Source organism: Bombus flavifrons, chromosome 1 (genome assembly GCF_040668555.2).
Source record: "Bombus flavifrons isolate JBK064 chromosome 1, iyBomFlav1_principal, whole genome shotgun sequence".
Taxonomy (NCBI): Eukaryota; Metazoa; Arthropoda; class Insecta; order Hymenoptera; family Apidae; genus Bombus; species Bombus flavifrons.
In genome coordinates, this window is record NC_138442.1 from 13241397 (window position 1) to 13261044 (window position 19648).

The window sequence follows — 19648 nt, forward strand, 5'->3', positions numbered from 1 at the left end:
CACTATGCGAGAAGCTTGTTCATACACCTTTGGTAGCCATATAAAGACTGTATACGATATTAACGACACCCTGTAGCAGCAAATAGAGGACGATTCGACGACGTGGCGGAACAATGGACGAACAGACAAAAAGATTCCAGCGAACATTGTCGTAGCTACGACTTTATGAGGCGAGGTATGTACACAGTTACACAGGCACGCCAGTTTGCCCGCGCGATTATGTATCGTTTCTCGTATAATGCGATTTGACGCAGGTGGTCCCTTCCTCGTAAGTCGTGGCCATTTTGAGCACAAGCGCGTGCGCGTTATATATTGGTTCTGGTGGGACCCAACAGCGTAGGCGGAAAAGGACTCGCTTAGGTTCCCTCCTTCCGGCCTCCTCTTCTCTGCATCTTCGTTTCGTCAACTTTCTCGTCCGTTTATACGACACCGACAATTTCCAATATTCCGTGTCTTCTCAGTCGATCGTACATCGTGCTCGTTGATGACGAATCGAGCAATTTTCGAAATTACACAAGATCCAATCTACGTATCGCCGAACGATGGAAGGTGAACGTCGACTCTGCTGCAGAAGCATCGTTACCTCTTTGCAGGAGATGCAAACGGTATGGCATCGAGATACTCTAGCAGTCGCGAAGCAAAAGGACAGCGACAAGAGGAGGAAAAGTAATAGCGCTGGTGGAAGAAGAAAAAGGGTTGGAACGGGGTGAAAGGAGGAGTAGAGAGAGAAAGAGAGAGAAAGAAAAGCAGAAGCGAAGATTCAAGGAACAGTAGGAAAGGACGAGGAAGAGAAGGAGCAAGGAGCACGGTAGAGGGGTTCGTGGGGGCAGGAGGGAGAGGAAAGGGCAGAGAGCGGACAGAGGGATAATAATAAAACGAGATATCTCGTACGTGGGCGGTCGTATTGTTAGCGCAACAAGGCATGCGCGGCGCTTCTGTGTCCCCGCGGTGCGCGCTCGTGCGCTGCGCCCTTAATAAAGGGGACGCGTGTGCGTGAGACGCGCGCGCACGCTTAATAAGAGAGGCCACCGAGTGCCAGTGTGAGTGGAGGAGAGCACGGCCTTATGTAAATCGGACGGGCCCATCTGCGAGGGAACCTCTCTCCGCGCCGACCGGCAACCACGAGAAGCGCAATGCGGAGTGCAGCCGCATCGCGTCGCGTCCTGGAGAAAGAGAAAGAGAGGAAGAAGAAGCAGCACGAGCTGGCTGCCGGCTTCAAAAGCAGTGCCGCCACCGCCACTGCCGCGATAAACACGCATTTATTCCAGAGAGCGCTGTGTGTGCCGGACCGTAGGCGTGGGCGCATGCGCTAAAGCGGTAGCCCCAAGCAATAGCGCATGCGCGCGTGCTCTATGCTTCTGGGGTTCTTCCTTCGTGCTCGCTGATTTCGTTTTCACGCGGCAACCATTATCGTTTTTCCTCCGTACCTTTTTTCCTAAATACGATTTTCGTGTTAGAATCGCTTCTCGATGGTTTCTAGCAATATCGAGAGATCGATAGCGAAATACAAATGGTATCGCGGTCGATTTCACGAGATCTATCTCAAGGACCGCATCCACGCTTAACATGCACGGTCCGCAGCCACGTTAAGAAACACAAGACACTAGGACCACGTAACACGAGCGCTATCGCGACATTACATTGTGTTTGCACGCATCCTAACCGCTGTAGAAACGCATGCCGATGATTCTTCCACAGTCGGCAGATAAACAGATAGGCAGATGGGTGTACACGTTGGTGCTCTCAGATAAGCGTCTACCGCGAGGCAAGATGAAAGTTGACGTAGGTATATACCTCGCCACAAACCACCGACTCCAGTTCGCTGTCTCCATTTTCATCAAGTAACAATGAATTTCGACGAAGCAACGATATCACCTTCTTACTATTCTATAAAATAGAACGTATAATTCGCCGTTTTCAGTGATCGTTTACTTCACAGGATAAGTTTGCTAAATAATATTCATTGTCTGGAACGAAACAACGATGCACGAAGCATCATCCCTTGTAAAATAACGCAACGACTAGCGCGCAAAGTTTAGTCACGCGGTAAGATCGCAAACGTGACGAGTGTCGCTTACACAACGACCGCGAGAGCCAGATAACGCGTTATGATATCGCGTTTCAGGCGCAACTTTCCGTCGGGTGTAATCACGTAAAAATGTCCCTACCGACAGCGCGTGCATAATAGTGGAGACGTGCCGTTTAATGGAAATTTATTGTTGCCGCGCGTGGATCAACGCGATTACGCGCGGCCAGGTTCTCTCTCTTCTCTCTCTCTCTCTTTTCTTTCACAGCTGCGATGCAAATCGAGGACAGGCCGGCTGCACTCGACGTTCCGCGAAAGATGAATAGGTCAGTTTCCTTGAGTCGAAGTGTGACTAACGAAAAGCCCGCGGTAACTTCCTTTGATAGTAGGCGCGCGCAAGCCCTTGACCCACATCTCTGGAGCCGCGGGAATTTCGCGAGAGTGTGATAGCTACTGTGGTAATCGTTTTTTAGTACGCGCATGAAATATTCGCGTACTTCGAGATAATTTGGATAGCGTAATTATCGATTGGAAATGCAGACTTTCAGGTGTCTTCGATATCTGTTCAATGACAATAAGATCTTTCCCGTGCCAAAACGCCAAAGTATTATCGTTAAACCTACTTCTGTTCTGTTCTTCAGAGACGAACGTGAATTATCACGAAATCGGTGAAAGACCAAGTTGTTGGAACGTTTCCGCATGCTGTAGCAGGCGGTTTTGACACTTCCTGCCGAGAGGATGTTGCGGTCGAAATTAACTTAAAATCAAAAGAGAATCGCGTAATTGACCAGTTTATCCTGTGGCGCATGCAAGGATAGTGCTCGTATATGGAAATTAAAAACAAAGATACCATCTCGGTGTTACGACTCGGTGAAAGTGCGCAGTTTTGCCGGATTTTTTCCAATATCATTTCGACAGTGCGTGATAAATCTTCGACGCAGGTAACCGCCGGTGTTGTAATTAAGTTTCGCGAGTGTCGATCATCTTCTTCTCTCGCGTTCCTTCTTCTTCATCATTTTTTTAACACTTTACCAATTAAATGTCAAGGGTTGTAAAAAATGGAAATTCTCGAGGAGGATGGTTTAATTTTTCGTAATAAATAACGCAGGCGGTTGGACAGCCCGTTGGTATTGCGGCTATAAATACGACAAAAGCAGGGAAAACGCATAAAACACGTAAGGCGCATTAAGAGCGGCATTAATTTAAATTGGTTACCGCGCGTTTCGTTATTCGCGTCGAAGACGAGTCTGCGTTACCAAGAAAATAATCTTCCTTAATGCATAGTGATTGTTTTCCCGTCTTTGTCGTTCAGGCTCGTAGAATCAATAAATTCTAACATAAGCATCCTTTTCTTTAAAAAAACAACGATTCATTTTCGTGTAATTTCTTAGACGATATCAGTGATTAAATCCGGCGTATTTCTGTTTAGAAACATAGATCATGCGACACGGAATCATAATTTTTGGATGTTACACGTTGAGTAAAATATTCGGCTATCTCTGATCGAAGAAAATATTCGTAATTCAAGCGATCCTGGGATCACGTTACTTCGGATCGTTAAATTCATCTTGATGTCATTCGAGGCATCGTCTTCCACGATTGAAATTTATTCTAAGAAAGTAATTTTCTTGTTCGACCTTACCGATTTTCTTTTTGGCAGCCGTTCCCTTTTAAGGGACTTCCCCCATATAGTCCCAGAATCGCCCGCAATTACGAGAGAAACCAGCGATAAAATTTGTTTATGGCGCCGCACCGCTTCCATAACGATTTCCCCGTACGACACTTTGCAGATAAAAATTTATATCTGAAACTCGTCACGTTACCGCGTCCCATATTTCTTTATTCATCCTTGCGCCTGAGTCTCTTAGTAACTTTACCTTGGCTTACGGGTCAGCACGATCGAAAATTTGGATTATAATTCCGATGCAAAATCTATGCAAACACCTCCGCTTAATATCTCCAACTTTTTATAAAGTTTTTTTTATAAAGACAAAATTCAAAGCCTTGCGTCTTATGATTACGACAAAGGGGACGATCGACGTTTGGCGGATTGAACCTAAGCAGCTTCGAGAAGTTCGACAGCTTATCGGAGGCATTCGACGATTGGCAGCTAGCCAACTGTTCCGATATCAGGTGCACGTTTCAGAAAGTTATCGCGATAGCAGAAGAATTAATGTTATAGCCACGGAGCAGCTAAATAACCTCCTTATTAACGTTTGTCCACTACCGAGATGAACACGTTTCTTCTTCCTTGGCGCCTTCTCTCTCCTGTTTTTATCCTATTTGTTCGTTTCCACGCGTCTGGCGTAAAATCGAAAAATTCGAGGTATCCAAGGATCAATTAGATCCACTGGTCGATCCGACCGTGCGTTTCATTGGATCTACCGGACCGACAACGCGACGCTTATCGAAAATAATTGCCGAATAACGAAGTGACCAACACGCGTATGCTGCACACGGCCGCTGATTCGCGATAAAGGGTAATTAACGAGCAATTAACGCGCACTGCTGTGCCGCCGGTGAATAATCTCTTCGTGCGACGTGGCAAGATTTAATGCTCGCTTCTTCTCGCTCGAGCTTCGTCAGAGGAGATTTTGTCGCGGGATGTTTGGCGTTTTGGCGAAGAACGATCGTGAAATCGTAAAATCTTCTTAAGTAATTGATAAGTATTTCCGTGAGGAGAATCTGAAGAAACTTGAAAGAATTTGTCTCTTAGCATGTAAGCATGAAATGCGTAACAAGCAACTGGCGACCTTGACTTTGTACTTGCAGATTTAGGAATAAATGCGCGACGGATGAATTCGAATTGGAAATGTGTATTTAATTGGAAAGAAGGTCTAATACGAGGATTGAATTAGAAAGCTTTCGTCCGTTAAAGGAAAAAGTTATTCGAGTAATATTCATAAAGGAGATGCCTGGTTATTAATCTTTCTTTTCGACTTAGAAAGTGTTTAAACGCGAGAGGAAGTACACACTACTTTACGAGTGGCTTGCGATTGAAATATGTGCAACGCGAATGATTTATTTCGCTGTAAGAACGAAATACGTACTGCGGGATATCATGCAAAGGATATTATTTTAACGCAGCTATTTAGTAATTTGCCTCGCCTTAATTCACTTAACGCATTACACGCTCAATTATTACATTGACTACGATTTATGATTCTCCAATTACGAGGTAACTTTGCAATTACTCCTATTATCTGTATCTTGCTGATTTCAGATAAAACTTCCCTCCATTATCCGGAAAAGCTATTTCAATGGCAGAAAATCGTGTACCATACAAGTATCCATTAGATCTTACACAGGCGGCTATTTAATGAAACTTCATATCCCACGTGATTATCTCGCGTAGTAACTCGCGGAATGTGGATCGAGTCTCTATTTAATCTTCATCGAGATATCGACCACGGTAATGGAATTCTCTATGTGAAGATGAAGAGATTCCGCCTTCCCGTTCTCACCGAAAAAAATCCGCGAAATTAATGAGCGTAACTGCATAATGTGTTTCGGAAGTTGAGGAAAGCTTTGAGTGACGCTGCCGCGTCATTTGCATCGGATACTGGGCAGGACTGGATCGTTTATCCAACAGTCCCTAGTCATTTACTCTCCATACACAACCACGCTTTCAGCGGTAACAGATCGATGTTATGATAATTGATATAAAGGAACTGATAATCGTTTCACATCCGTAATATACCTAGAACAATATGAAAGGAATTATAAAGTAAACAGCCCTTCGATAATTTGACAGAAAACAGACCATCGCGCGAAAGTAATGTTTTAAAAATTCTCGAATCTCCCCTTTGGTAAATCTCTGCGTAAGCGGATCACGCGGTTCGTAGGCAAAAATCATCGAAGCACGAACCATCGAACGTCGCGTGTCGATTGCCTCGGTGGCGGGTGTCGAGAGAGCGAGTTTGCACGGTGCTGTATCACGAGGCAGTGTGCCCAGCGCAGCTGTTAGCCTCGTTGCTGGGGACAGACGTCGGCGAAAAGAGGAGCGTGGCGTGCATTAATAAGACGGCAACGCGGCTCGACTTAGAATAGTTCTCGGAATAGTTGTTTGTCCGCAGTAGGCCGATCCAACGGGGCCATTTCGTCGACGGGGCGTCGCTCAACCCAGAATTCGGGGTTGATTTAGACGACCGCGGAATTATCCAACGTATTGTGCACGCGCTTTCATTTTCCGCGGATCGTTACACGCGCTCCTTCCGCGATATTGCCTGTCGTAATTTAACGTTGTATGTGCAAGGTATAAGCGCGGATGCAGGCAGTCCGCACGGCGTACTCCCGTAACTTGTCGCGAGGAACGCGCGCGTAGAGCCATGGGAACGCTCAGGCGGAAATTATCGCGCGATTCTTGTCGTGACGATACGTTTTCGGCCGCCTTGCCGCACTGAAATGTGTGACATCCCGCGCGGAATTCCCGGTATTCTTCGGACCCGTCCCGAGTCCCCATGCGATAGAGAGATTAAGGGACAATTATGAAACGCTTCTCGTTGCACAGTTGTTCCGTCTTCAGTATGAAGCGCTTTGATGACCACGGTTTTGCTTCGAGTTCTACAAATTCCTTTATAGATCGTTCGAACGGAGATCTTGTCGAGAGCACTTCTCGTCGTGTGGGAATGTTTCTCTTCAACATTTCTTTTTTTATGTCGCAATTCACCGGACTGACCTATTTCTACGGGGTTTTTTTCTTGTATTCTTCTGTGAAACTCTACTGTTACGTACAGAATAAACTGTTATCGTCGCCTCTAGGATGTTGCTTGTTTTCTAATAACATTTCTGGTTCTCGTTCTCTCGAAGAGTTTGCTCATCTTCTATTAGCATGGAGCAGCATTGGAAAATTCCGGCTGACAAAAAGTGCAGTGCCACGTGGATCGAGGCTGTGGTTTTTTCTTTTGATGGGGAATCCGGGGCGTCTCGTTCGGTTCATTAAATTCGAAAAAATCGGCCTTTCAGCGCGCGGCCCAATTCGATGGTTGGCCCTGCCGCGCGAGAAAAAGGCGTAATCGAAGTCTAAAGGGACTGCTGCTGGTGAAGAAAGCGACTCAGCTTTCGCCACATATAGTCGGTACCTTTGACGCCTACTAATGAGAGGCCAGTGATTAAGGGACCGCACGGAGAATCGATGCACCGAGCAAAACGGTAAAAAGTGCAAGAGAATACGGTTGCGTCGTAATACTTCGGCAATACTTGTCCATTGCCTGGTCTCCATAGAAGTTTTACTTTTTATTTATAAAAATGCAGAACTTCTTGGAATTTTTTAAAAAAACGGTCTCCAATTTTCTTTTTATTTATACCTTGTTTGCCTCGTTTACGTTTTAAATTTATTTCCAATCGTCATTCTTTATTTCATTATTCATTACGGTACAAATTCCGCTTATATGAAATCATCGGCAGACAAGTTGTATACAACTGGAGTTCGTTTAATAGCAGTCTACTACTCATTTTTCCATTTAATTTCTATATTTCATCTGGATAATTTTTATAACAAATAACTTTTCGTTGTTTCGCCTAACTGCCTTAATCTTTACGTCATCATTGAACTGTACACGAGCTTTGACCAACTGTATTCTATCGTACTTTCTTCGATCTCTGTTGCCTTCCTCTCAGAATTAAAATTCAAATGCAACATCCTGCGACGAGTATCACCCTTGCTCGAACCATCTGCCGAGCAACGTACTAACAAGAAAGCGCGATAGATCTTCTCCCGAGAGCCACTTGTATTAGCGTCGCCGGAACAAGCCGCGCAAACAGCGGACGGGCGCAGTGCGATCAATCGCGACAATACGTATTCACGATTCACGATATCTCGGGCGACGGTGTCCCGAAGCGGGTACCGCGCATGTGAGCGCGCGATCGCCGGAATGCAGGTAAGTACATAGTCGTGTTCGATCGTCGGCGTTACCCGACCAGACGCATTTCTCCCGATAGAGACGAGAAAGAAGAAAACGAACGGAGATTGGAATCGGCACGATTTCAACGCCGATCAATTCACTCGTCGCTGCCGATCCTTTTAATTATAATCTCGATGCGTTAAATCGGTTTCGTTGGTCGAGGTAAACCAGCGCGTGGAAGTTCTTGCGCTAGGAACAACTTGCTGAAGAAAATGATGTTTCGATTTCGACCATTCACGCCCGGCGTTAGTTTTCTATTTTATACTTGGGAATAATTCTTGTAATAAATTAGCAACGAAGAAGTAGACAGAAAGGGAGGAGGAGAATGTACTGCAAAGAGAGAAGTAGCAATTTAAATTTTACAAACTGGTGGTTCTCGAACCGTGTCTTCTTGTGCCGATCGTCAACGATCGCGGTAGATAAAAACGCTTTAAAAGTGCTGCAAACGTGGTATCGTTTCCGGATAGTTGGCTCTCGTTGCATGTATCGGACGTGACATGGCGAAGAACGCCGCGACGACTGGAAACATTACGACCACGACTAATTTATGCAAATCGCGTCATTTCCATCGAAACATGGCGTTCGAAAGTTTTCCAGAACCGCGGTGTATATATATTTCCATCGTGTTCGATGTTCCTCGTTATAGACTTATAAAATAAACCGTTCTAAATGCTTCTTCGTTAACCAGCTTTCGCTTCGAAAACGACATCCTTATAAATGACTTGACAAATTCTGAAACGTTGAAAAGCCGTCCGATCGCACGGTCGATCGGTAACTCGTTCCTCGTTTGAATTTATAACGAAGGAAATCCACGTTGTAGCTCGCTTTTCTCTCTGTATAATTGCCGATCGAACATCCAGCGAACGACGTCGGCGTCGATAATTACGAATATCCGCGGGACGGAAATGGAATCGAACGAGATCGCGGAGAAAAGAGAGATCGAAGGGAACGAGCGCGAGATCCGATCGAGACCCGCGCACGAAAAATAAGAAAGAAGAAGAACGAAGAGAGAAGCAGTATCGGCTTTTGTAGCGGTGCGCAAACAAATCCGACGTGGAAGCAAGCTACGGGAGAAAGAGGATTCGCACCGGAAAGAAAGAAGGGATGAGTGAAGGGAAGGGTGAAGGGAAAGGGGGAGAGAAAAGGAGCGAGAGGAAGCGGAGACAAGAGGGTAGCCGGTAACAAACGACTCGCAAATCCTTCCTGTCAATTTAATCTCGCCTCGAATCCCGGAGAAATGTTAATAAGGGCCTCACTACCATTCCTTCCCTCTTCCTCCCTTCCGACCTCTCTCTGCCCGCTCGTTTCGTTTCTCTTTCCCGTTTCGCGGACTATGCGTCGCGCATGCGCGAGCGCGAGCGCGCGAGCCGGCAACGACACTTTATTTTCGCGCAAAGATACCGCCGCCGCGCCGCCGCGACGACCACGTGGAAATTGTGTGCAAAGCGAGCTGCACCCGTCGTTTTTCTTTCTCCACCGCGTTCTTCCTTTATCCACGTTCTCTCTTCTGCTCGACGACCCCCTTACGTTCTGTGCTGCCCCACCAGCGATCCCTTTCGGCCTTCCACCCTCGTAATTTATCGCGGTTATGCCGTACTCGCGGTGGAATCTGTACCAACGGATAAAGGAACCGGAGGAAAAATACTCCCACTCGAGCCAGCGAACACTCGCAATGCTATCGTCCCGATTCGATCATTCGCTCTCGGTGCCGTGCCGCGTGTTCCGCTGCACCGGTTGCTACTGCCTCTTGCTACTGTTGCTTCTGTTCCCGCTGCTTGGCTACCGATTCCTCTGTCGTCGGACCACGCAGAATACGCGGACAACCGCGCAGTTGATCCGATGAAGAGATCGAACCGCGAGATGCAAAGGCAGTGTACCGCTTGCGACTCTCGCCAACTCGGCCACGTCGGTTTTTGGTCGTACTTGTGACGGTCCATGGATATTTTTATTTCAGAGATAAAAAAAATTATGTATTCCTTGGTATCCATGAAGTACAGCCTTTTTAGTTTTAATCGATACAACTTGAAGCTATCAAGATTAAAAAAAGAAAAAGAGTTCTCATTCTAGAACGATGCAACGAATATTAAAGAGACGTTCGCTATTAATAGAAATTTCTCGCGTACCGGATGCATTAAGTCGTTTAACATACATCGTATACTTGGAGTTTCTATTAATAACATGTCTTTTTTCATCATGTGAAACGCAACAGTATCGCATGTGAATTCTCAATCTGAAATGCAAATATTGTGGCACGTGGCGACGTTAGTTCTTCCGAAGAAATTCCTCTGTCCTTTTTTTCACCTCCACTTCCGTATGAAACGCGACTGAACACGGGGTTATAATTCATTCTAAGCTCGTTTGGAAGCAGCAGGCATACCTGGAAATTACACGTTGCCGTGATCCTCCATCTCCTTTCCTAGCCGCTTTGATGGACGTGACGTTTTAATAATCTCATTTTAATTGGCGTTGGATGATGTAATGCTAACGCCGGCCGTCAGGCTTAACGACGTGTAAAGTGTACGGGCCCGTCGAGCAGGTATTAATTTCTTATTTGCTCTTAGAAACGCGTAACAAATTCGGTGTCCTAATGATCCTCTATCCGTTACGCGACCGATAATAATTAACCGTGCCTTCTCTCATTTTTTCTTCCTTCGTTCCCCTGGCGAATTGAAATGTTTTCCTCGTTTAACTATGCTCGAAGGCGAAAAAGGAAAGTGACCCGGCTGTCGATAAATCTCACGATTCCGTAAGGTTCACGCAAATTCTGCTTCCTTGAAAATCGAAGTAGTTCGGCATTCCGTATAAAGTAAAACGCAGCTCGGTGCCAATTATCGACATCGTTGAAAGCTGTTTTGTTGTGACGGGTACCAAATCGCAATGCGAAAAGCAACGCGCCTTTGTAAGAGATACCGTATTTTAGTATTAATTCATCGGCATTTTCCTCAAACAGTCGCATCGTAAACAAACGAATACACTAATAATCTGTGTCAGTTATATTCCACGTAAACAACTTCCCACTCGAACCATCCAAATCTCAGTGATCCCGATGGTTGCCAGCAGTCTGCAAAGAGTTCGCGAATCCATCGTTTCCTGTTATTGTCACGTTCCGCCACAGTTTCGACCCGATTTATTTTGCACATTTATCTTTGGCCAGAACAAATAAACCTTGGAGATCGTCGTCGCGTAATTGCCTCTAACCAACAGTCTGGTGAATACAGTCCGCTGCGAGCGGCATCGATTCACATATCGAGGAGGCAATTTTATTCAGAGCGCGTGGCATTTCAGCTCGACGACCACGCAACCGGCCTTTATCGGCCGCTGAACGAATTTTTGGCACGCCACCGTGCGCAATATGAATGGACGATCTGTTAGCTAGTATACGAGCACTGGCTCGTGCGTTTCCGCATGCTTGTCGAGATTTCCTTCGACGTTCGTTCGTTGTTCTCTGGGATTACGATCAATCGGGAGAAAGCTACACGGTGGTACCTTTTGACTTCGTTTTCTCGTAGTTTCCCTGAAGAGGGAAACTCGTTGACCGGCCTACGAACGAATTATTTGGAAGTTAGATCAGTGGTCGCGTATAGTATGCTGTAAATTAAATGACCGTGTCGCATAATGACATAACTTACACAAATTCGCTCACGGGCAATTTACTTTATTAGCTCGTCGCGTCGCTTGCCAAACGGATACAGTCGTCTTTTTCATCGCATCAGCGAATTTTCGTCCAACTCGAACGTGAACTCGCGCGATTGTTTGCTAAATAAATCTAATCGCTGTTTCTATATAGATCTAAACAACTATTTCGCCATGCGCCCGGGAAACAAGAGGATTACGGTGACGTTTGATCTTTAAGACGCTTCCGCGGGTTACATTTGTATGAGTAGTCGGTTCTAATTGTTTCGGCTTTTTTCCATAAATCTCTCAAGAGCGAATAAGATCGGTTCTCTTGCCGGTTTAAATGCAGGCATTGTAAAGTTCTTTCTTCCGTCTTGGTCGACAACTGGGTCACAGTGTTCCTTTGATAGCCCAGTGTGAACAAGGCTTGAAGTGAGCTATGCGAGGCTGAAGCGCGTAAACGCAGCGTCGAGGAGATCTATTGTTAGCCTAGCCAAAATGTAAAGCCAAACATTCTTTCATACCGTATGTGGGTCGCCATCTACGCGATCTATGCGTGATTTTCTTCCTCTAAACTCGCCTTCGTCCAGTCGTGCAACCCAAACTTTCCACTTTGTTTCGCCTTTTCTTCCCCCCCCCCCTCTTTTCTTTCTGCTCGAGATACCTCGCCCTTGGCTAGTTTTTCTCTCGCGCCCTCGCCAATGTCGCCACGCGAACGAAACACCGTAAGACAAATATCGTTCACCGGCGAAAGGTTATCGCGAAATAAACGGCACTGGCGCCGGCCAGCAGTCCGTGAAATTTATTTCGTCACGAATTAAATTAGTCCCGCGACGGTGGCAGCCGCAATTTGTATAAATTTCTCTCGGTACATACGATAAATCAAGGTTCGTGTCTTTCAGTGTGTCGCGCGTTACTCGCCTCTGTCCATCCCCCGGTTTGCCTGCCTACGATCGTCCAATGAAATTTTAATTCAGCAACGACGCGTAATTTTCTTCGACGAAGAGCGTAATTAGTTGGAAGCCGATGCTTCGATAATAACGCAGTGGCGCATTTTAAATGCCCTTAGGCAGCTCGGGGTGGTGCGAGTGGTTCTCTGCTTAAGCCGACGAATTTATGAACTGCCGATCGGCCTCGGGCGATCTCAAAGACCCAAGACCGAGCATTGTCGCGGAAAGTATTCTCTTTCGATAATAAAGAACTTCATAATGCGCGCCAGTGGACCGCGTGGGCGTAATTGGCCTGCGTAACGCAGCGCGCGCGCCGCTTTATGTCGTAACAACTCTTTGAAATGTGTTGGTCGGCGCACGGCCGCGGAAAGTGTTATAATGTCACGCGACGAGCACGCAACCCGGCAAAACTCTAATTGCCCAATAAACAGAAGAAGCTACGAGGAGACGAGCAGAAGGGCGGAGAGGCAGGGTGAGAAGAAAGGAAAGTCGGATCGACGCGACGGGCTTTATTGAAGACGCATCGGTTTTATGCGACAGCTTTTATTGCACACTACTGTTGCTCTCTCTGCGAACACGCGAGCGTTCGTCCACCGCATTGAACGCCGAAATATATTGCCGATAAATACAATTTTATCATCGAGGAATTTTAAGTGGTGCCGCTGTACGCTCGCTGCGTTCTCCGATCGGTCCAGCCGAAGCTGCTTGTCTCGTTTCTTCTCGTTCGAGTCTCTTCTTTCCGACCGAACGATATTGGCTGTGATTTCGCGTCGGTTGCGCAACCAATCTCCGATCCTCCGCGTCTTCCCTCCACCGAAGCCCGTCGCCCGAAAATTATTTTACGATCCTTTCGCGCCGCTCTTAATTTCACCGTGGAGAAACGGGAAACTCTAAACGGGAGTGTTTAACGTCCTGCCTCGAGAGCACAAGAAAACATAAATTAACGCGCCAGGACCGAGTAAATCTTCCAACTTCGAGAACTCCGTCTCGGCCAAATTTTCACTCTTTGTCTGCTCCAAGACAACTTGCCTCTTCCACGCAACTCCCGTTGACTCAACGACATTGACTCATGCACGCGAGTTTTTGAGATAAAACTCGTTTGTTTTTTCGAACCTAGTTAACCACTGACAAATTGCTTTGGGACGCTTTCCATCTTTCCCATGTGTAGATAGAATCTCTTGAACGCGTGAAACACCGAGTACCGTTGAAGAACCACCATGAATATTGAAATACGGTAGCTCGATGCTTTTTCAGTTAAATCTCTCGAACCGGGCCTCTTCGCATTCTTGCCGCGTATCCGTGCAGCACCCACGATCAACTAGTTCAGGTGGGTCTGTTTACAGGCCACTTCAGACGATCTACGCGAGACCGCTGCCGCCTGATGCTTATCGCAATACGGAAACCTACCTCTGAAAAATCGGTCAAGTGCTCGTTGAGAAAATTTTCGGCCGTATCCCGTGAGAAATTTTTACTCGAACCTTCGCGTCCTCGAAACACGCTTTTTCCTTAGTGACTTATTCATCAAATAACAACGATTTGGATATTAACAGTTCTTAAACTGGGTCGTTTATATTTTTTACCGTACCACGTTTTCGAAAGATTTAAAAAAATTTTAAGATACTTATGAATATCCTTATCTCGTTGCACAATGGTTCATGGAGTCGAATGTTCGAAACTTCCTTCGACAAAAACGAAAATTCGAAGGAAAGAAATTGAATTTCGCAATCTGTCTAAAGAAGGTTAATTCCACGTTTCCTGCTTATATAATAAATTCGCTTAAATTGCGTTTTAGTTGGTGTAATAAGTTACGTATATCGTGGTAGTTGATTTAAAAATGGGGCTCAGGCGAAAAGAAAAATATCCACTGCGCGGTAACGCGCTCACCGTGCAAACGCTTTTTCCGCTGCCTTTCAAATGGTTGTTGAATTATTGGCTGAAATCGTCGGAAATATTCCAGACGTTCACCTTTGCGGTCGCGGCGAATTTCTTGAAAATCCGGAGCGAGCGAATTAAACGCAATTAATCGTCCCGTCACCGCGTTATTGTCGCTGCCAGTACCATTATGACGTGCAGGCGCGTTAAAGATATCAACAAACTACGCCAATGGTAATACAAATTGCAGATAATTGCAGGTATTGTGCAACACGCTCTGATCGAATTCGGTCTGGTTTTAACAGTTGTTTATGTCGTTGCCGATCGAAGATAAGCATCTAGAGGCTGTAGAGAACGATTGTTTCGTTACAAGTTCCGGGCGAGGAATTTACGAATGTAGGAAATTTGTGCAAAGTCCTATGCTTTTACACAGCCTCTTCAATTTCACTCGTCGTTCGTAAACACGATTATTTACAAAATCTCGCAGCAGCTAAATTTATCTTCGAGTATCTATTACCCGCGTATAAAATTTCAATTTATCATTAAGAATCACGGATAATTGGTGGAGCGTTATCGACGATTACCCGAGTTCGCCAACCGGGAAATATCCCGAAGGAGAAAAAGTAGCGGCATCGATAAAGGCCAATTAAGCCTTTGGAAAATCTTCTCCGTGCTCATTGAAATCGCTCATAAAGCGCAGCCGGACGTGGATCTCGATCGTTGATCCGACATCCCCGTTAGGCCGGTGGAAACGAGCGGCGAAAATTGCGACCAGTCACAGGGCAAAACCTCGTGCGAAACATTCGTTAACATTCCCAACACGCGGTAATGATCGTGGAGTAAGAAGCGACGCGGCGGCATTCGCCGCGATCTCTCGGTCTCTGGCAGTGCGTTAGAAAATTAATAGAACGACCTCGAGCGGACGCGGCGATCGTGCAAAAACCGATCGCCACTCCTCCTCCATCTCGTTGCTGACGGGAACCCGAGCATCACGCCAGTGCATGCGATTATTATTCATAAATTAGGTGGAAGGTCGTCGACTGTCGGTCGAACGCAGCCCGAAGCAGCTAATTAACGTCAACAAGTGATTTTAGATCGGTGCTGGCAAGTAGGAGGAGCCGACTTTAGAGATAATTTCTCGGTTCTCTCGCGAAGTTGGTGTTAGGCGTTCGTTAATAGTTAATTACTTTCGGTACAGTTTAACATGATGCGTATCATGCAAAGTGAAATACTTTCGGAGACGAATTGGCTATATACGTTAAACACGTGGAAGCGGTTGTGGTTTTCGCGGGAACTGTTGCGTTCCAGCAGTTTCGTAACTTCTACTACATTGTTTTAATTAGCGGTCTAACCAACTTCTTTGGTTACATGTTTTCTCGGTAATTACAATTGTTTAGATTTCTTTGCTTTTTCTTTGATTTTCTTTTCTTTGTTTTCGTGGAAGTCACGAGCATCGATGCTAAATCTGGTGTATGTTAAGGCGGAATGATATATTTATTGACCCCCGATAGATTTAGTTAAACCCAACGTGACTTCGACACCGACGAAGGGTCCATGGAGCTCGAGTCGCGCCACAGTTCTCCAAGTGTCATCGTATTTTCAACAGGTCGGGCTTAATATTCGATCCGTGGCCGGATTATCGGGCAGCAAAACGAGAACGTGGATGGCACAGCGGCTCGTTAGACACTAACCGTGTCGTTGCATCGGCCAGTCCCACGGTCTGGGCCTGTGTAATAAGCGGATAAGAAGGGCGACGTTGCAATCGGAATGATTTGTCAAGGAGAATGCTCGTCTGTCGCTGCCTAAGTCCTGTTTTCATAATCCACCGCGACGAAAAACCGACTGTCAATAACATCCACTCGTCGACTTACCACTCCGCGAGGCTTCTTTCGATTTCACGCCTGTTCCCACTCGGCAGTGCGAAAATCGCAGTCCCTTGTCACGTTTTATACACCTTCTTTGTCTCTTTGACGATTTTGTTTTTATCCGTTTCTGGTACGTCGTAGTCGTGTGACTTGTTACTCGAAACTTTCACATTTATTTACGTAAATATTTAACAAATTCTACGCGAAGAGAAATTATCCGTCGCGTCATATATCGTCAGTCGATTAATCATCTTGCCCTCAAATACCACGAATGTTTGCGAACACTCGTTGCAGATCAAAACATTATTCGGAGTTAGCTTTCGAAGCGCGTTATGAGATCAGGATTCAGAAGTCCGGATGACGCCCTTCTGGCCGTTGAGCCCCAAACGTAGGCGAAGCCGGACGTTGTTTCGGTAACCGCCGAAAATGCTGGCCACGTAGGCGGTAGCGAGCAATTCCGAAATCGACTTTTCGATTTACAAAACACACAGCGGTGGGCGAGCTGAACCCGATCGGCGACGAGCACGCCACGCTTGTTCGCCAACACGCGTATCTGGGGTCCCCACCCCGGCGCCAACTTATCATGGGTGAATCGGTCGCGTGGGCGATCACTTCCGGTCAGACGATCCTGTTCGATCCGGACCCCGATATTCCGAACATACATCGTATCACGCCGGATGATTATCTTTGCAATTTCTCTCGCAAAGTTTAGACGATCTTTTAAATAAAGCGTGCAAATTATTTGGACCTCGTTACTTGCCTGCTGCGTTAATCACGCCGATGATCACGCGATAGTGTTTAGACTAACTACATGTAAAGGGTATTTAAAAATAAAAAGGAGGCGGCTTTCAACGTCACAGACCATGTGACAAGTCTGAAAGATGCAAACGGGACAGATGATCGCTTAAGATTCCATCGGCGTTTCGCGGAAGTCCGTACTTCCTCGAGGGCTTTTCGGGGCCCCTCCCCAGTTCATCGGGTAATCCTATCACGCGCCGTGTTCTCTTCGCTTTCATGTACTTTTTACAGCTCGTGTTCACCGGCGGATAATCGTTTCTGCGCGACACTCGCCCCGACCGCGGCACATTGAACAAGGCCTGGATTTATGATCCTCCTTTACGAACCGCTTTTAAAACGGCCCCAAAGAGTTTTCCTTCCGGTTAAAAAGTTGAGACTGCGCGTGATGCACTATTTATATGACCATTAGCTTACGATCTTCTTCAGTCTTCTATAAATACCGGTCGCGATGCAGTCGTCGTTCCGTCATCTTCCTCGAGCCGGCACTCGTCTCGACGTTGTCTCGTCGTTCTATAGAGTAAAACTCGCGATATGGCGATGACGGAACCTAATATCTCTATGACGACCATCGTTGTGAGCGCGATACGTAAGATTTCGTCGCGCATCGTGCGTTCGCATCAAGCAGAAAATAGACTGGCTTGGCAATATGAATAGACCGTTACTATGAAATCGATTCGTTTCGCGTGCGATGTCTCGTTTGCTGTCGTTTGCTGCAGACAAGAAAAACGTGTACCAACTACTCGAAAAGCGTAAACAATTTGGATCGTGCGCCGCCGTTCTGGCAAAAATAACCAACAAGGCGGTCGGCCGAACGATCGACGCTGCAACGGATACTCGTCGTCTAAATCTTGATAATTTACGATCCATTCGGGCTGACCTCGTGCAAAACGGCGGCTCTGGTTTTTACGTAAGCGACCGAGAGACCCGAGTCGGTCAAGGTTCGAGAGCGCGGCGCTACCGGGGCCTGAATCGCTGCCACTGGCCGAACCGAGCGAACGAGCAAACGAGCGCCGCGCAGAAATGAGTTAGGGGTCGTTCGGCGGTCAGCCGAAAAATTCGCAGCAGTAAACCACTGCGGTACGCCACGGCTCGTTATCAATCGTGCGCGGTAGAGCATACGAGCTGACTCGGGGCACGCGCCTGGCGGGGTCGTAGGCCGCCCCACCCCTATTCTTTGCGATCCCCCCGTCCGACAGCGGAGAAAGAGGCCCTGATCAAGAGAGAGAGGGACAGACACGGCACCCCCACTCCGTTGGAACGTGGAACGGGGCCTGCGGGCCCAGTCCTCCCACTCGATGCTGCCCCCTCCTCCCACCAGACCCATGCAACCCCACCACCGTATCGCGGAGCAGTTCTCAACGATTCCCCTCGACCCGCCTCTGCATCGTTTTGCACTCGCTGCACGGGATGCCACGACAGTGGCTCTCTCTTCTTCTCCCTCTTTTCCGTCGTACGAAATCTTGCCCTTTCGTTCGATTTCTCTTTGAAGCTTCTTTCTTGGCGTTTCGAGAGCGTAGCCATCGAATGCGGATATGCAAGATTTTCACGACGTCGCTCGTTGCCGCATCGGATAGCGAGAAAAAGGCAGTCGATTCATCCGCGATCACGAAGCATCACCGTGGTGCCGGTATTGTACGCTTTGGCGGTTCGTTCAGGTCTCGAATCAGAGGAATACGCGTGAATCGCGGCGAAGGTTTCGCGTTTCCACGAGCGCGGAGCGAGAGCAGGGCCTCTCCCTCCGCCGTGGGCTCGGTGTCACGGGCCAGCGGTCGTAATGCGGCCCACACGCGCGCTCCACACTGGCGCGCAAATCGCATAAACACGCGCGCCGACGCATATACGCACGGTGGGGTAGAGACGCTAAGCGACGAAGCGGTCCTACCTCCTGCAGGGGACCGTGTCACGTGGCCCCCAGGCCGTGTAGCAGCACGCAGCGCACGGGCTGTGCTCTCTCGTGAGCGGCGCACACAACACCAGTCAGAGACGAGCCGAGAGACCGGGCGCAGATCGCACTCTCTCCCAGGAAGCGCGTGCTTTCTCCCTCCCTCTCTCCGCCTCTCTCTCTCCTTTTTGTCCCTCTCTGTCCGTCCGTTTGCCACCCGTCTTTCTCTCGCTCTCCCTTTTTCCCCATTTCTATCGCGTGTCGTGCCGCGACACGTCGCGCTCTACCGCGCGACACCAGCCACCGCATCGAGCCACCGATCGATCGGCGATCCGTCGATCGATCTCGCCGCGTAGCCCACCCCCGCGGCCATCCTCCTTCGGAAGATACTCTTCCTCTTTGCTTGGACAACCGCGAGTGTTTCACCCGCGTCAAGCTGTAGAAGCTGTGTGTCGCGAGTGCGAGTTTCTTCGCCACGTGCGCGCTCGATCGCGCGTTCTAGCGACCCTCGGTGTGTGTATTTATAGTGCGCGAACACGGTCACCCCGGCGACCGCGCGTGTCACCGTGCCGCGATACCCCGTAGGGTTTCACCGACGAGGAGAGGAAGAATTTTCGTGGGTGACCGAGTAAAACAGAAGAGAATTTGTTGCACCGGATTCCCGCGGATCACGAGTGTTTCTGGTTCTTTTGTGAATCCAGCTATATAGTACGTACGCGTCCAGGTCGACCGAGAAC

General features: G+C 47.6%; 2 protein-coding genes across 7 annotated transcripts in view; both read left to right on the forward strand.

The window, feature by feature from the left end:
• The window catches only part of LOC138187422 (myocardin-related transcription factor A), a 299722-nt gene that overhangs the window by 241903 nt on the left and 38171 nt on the right, over positions 1 to 19648 (forward strand). The window lies entirely within an intron of this gene.
• On the forward strand, positions 13372 to 19611 carry LOC138179428 (uncharacterized). Its single transcript, XM_081833731.1, is given in 3 exon segments — positions 13372 to 18885; positions 18887 to 19205; positions 19207 to 19611. Coding segments are annotated over 3 exon segments (915 nt in total). The 5' UTR covers positions 13372 to 18436; the 3' UTR covers positions 19354 to 19611.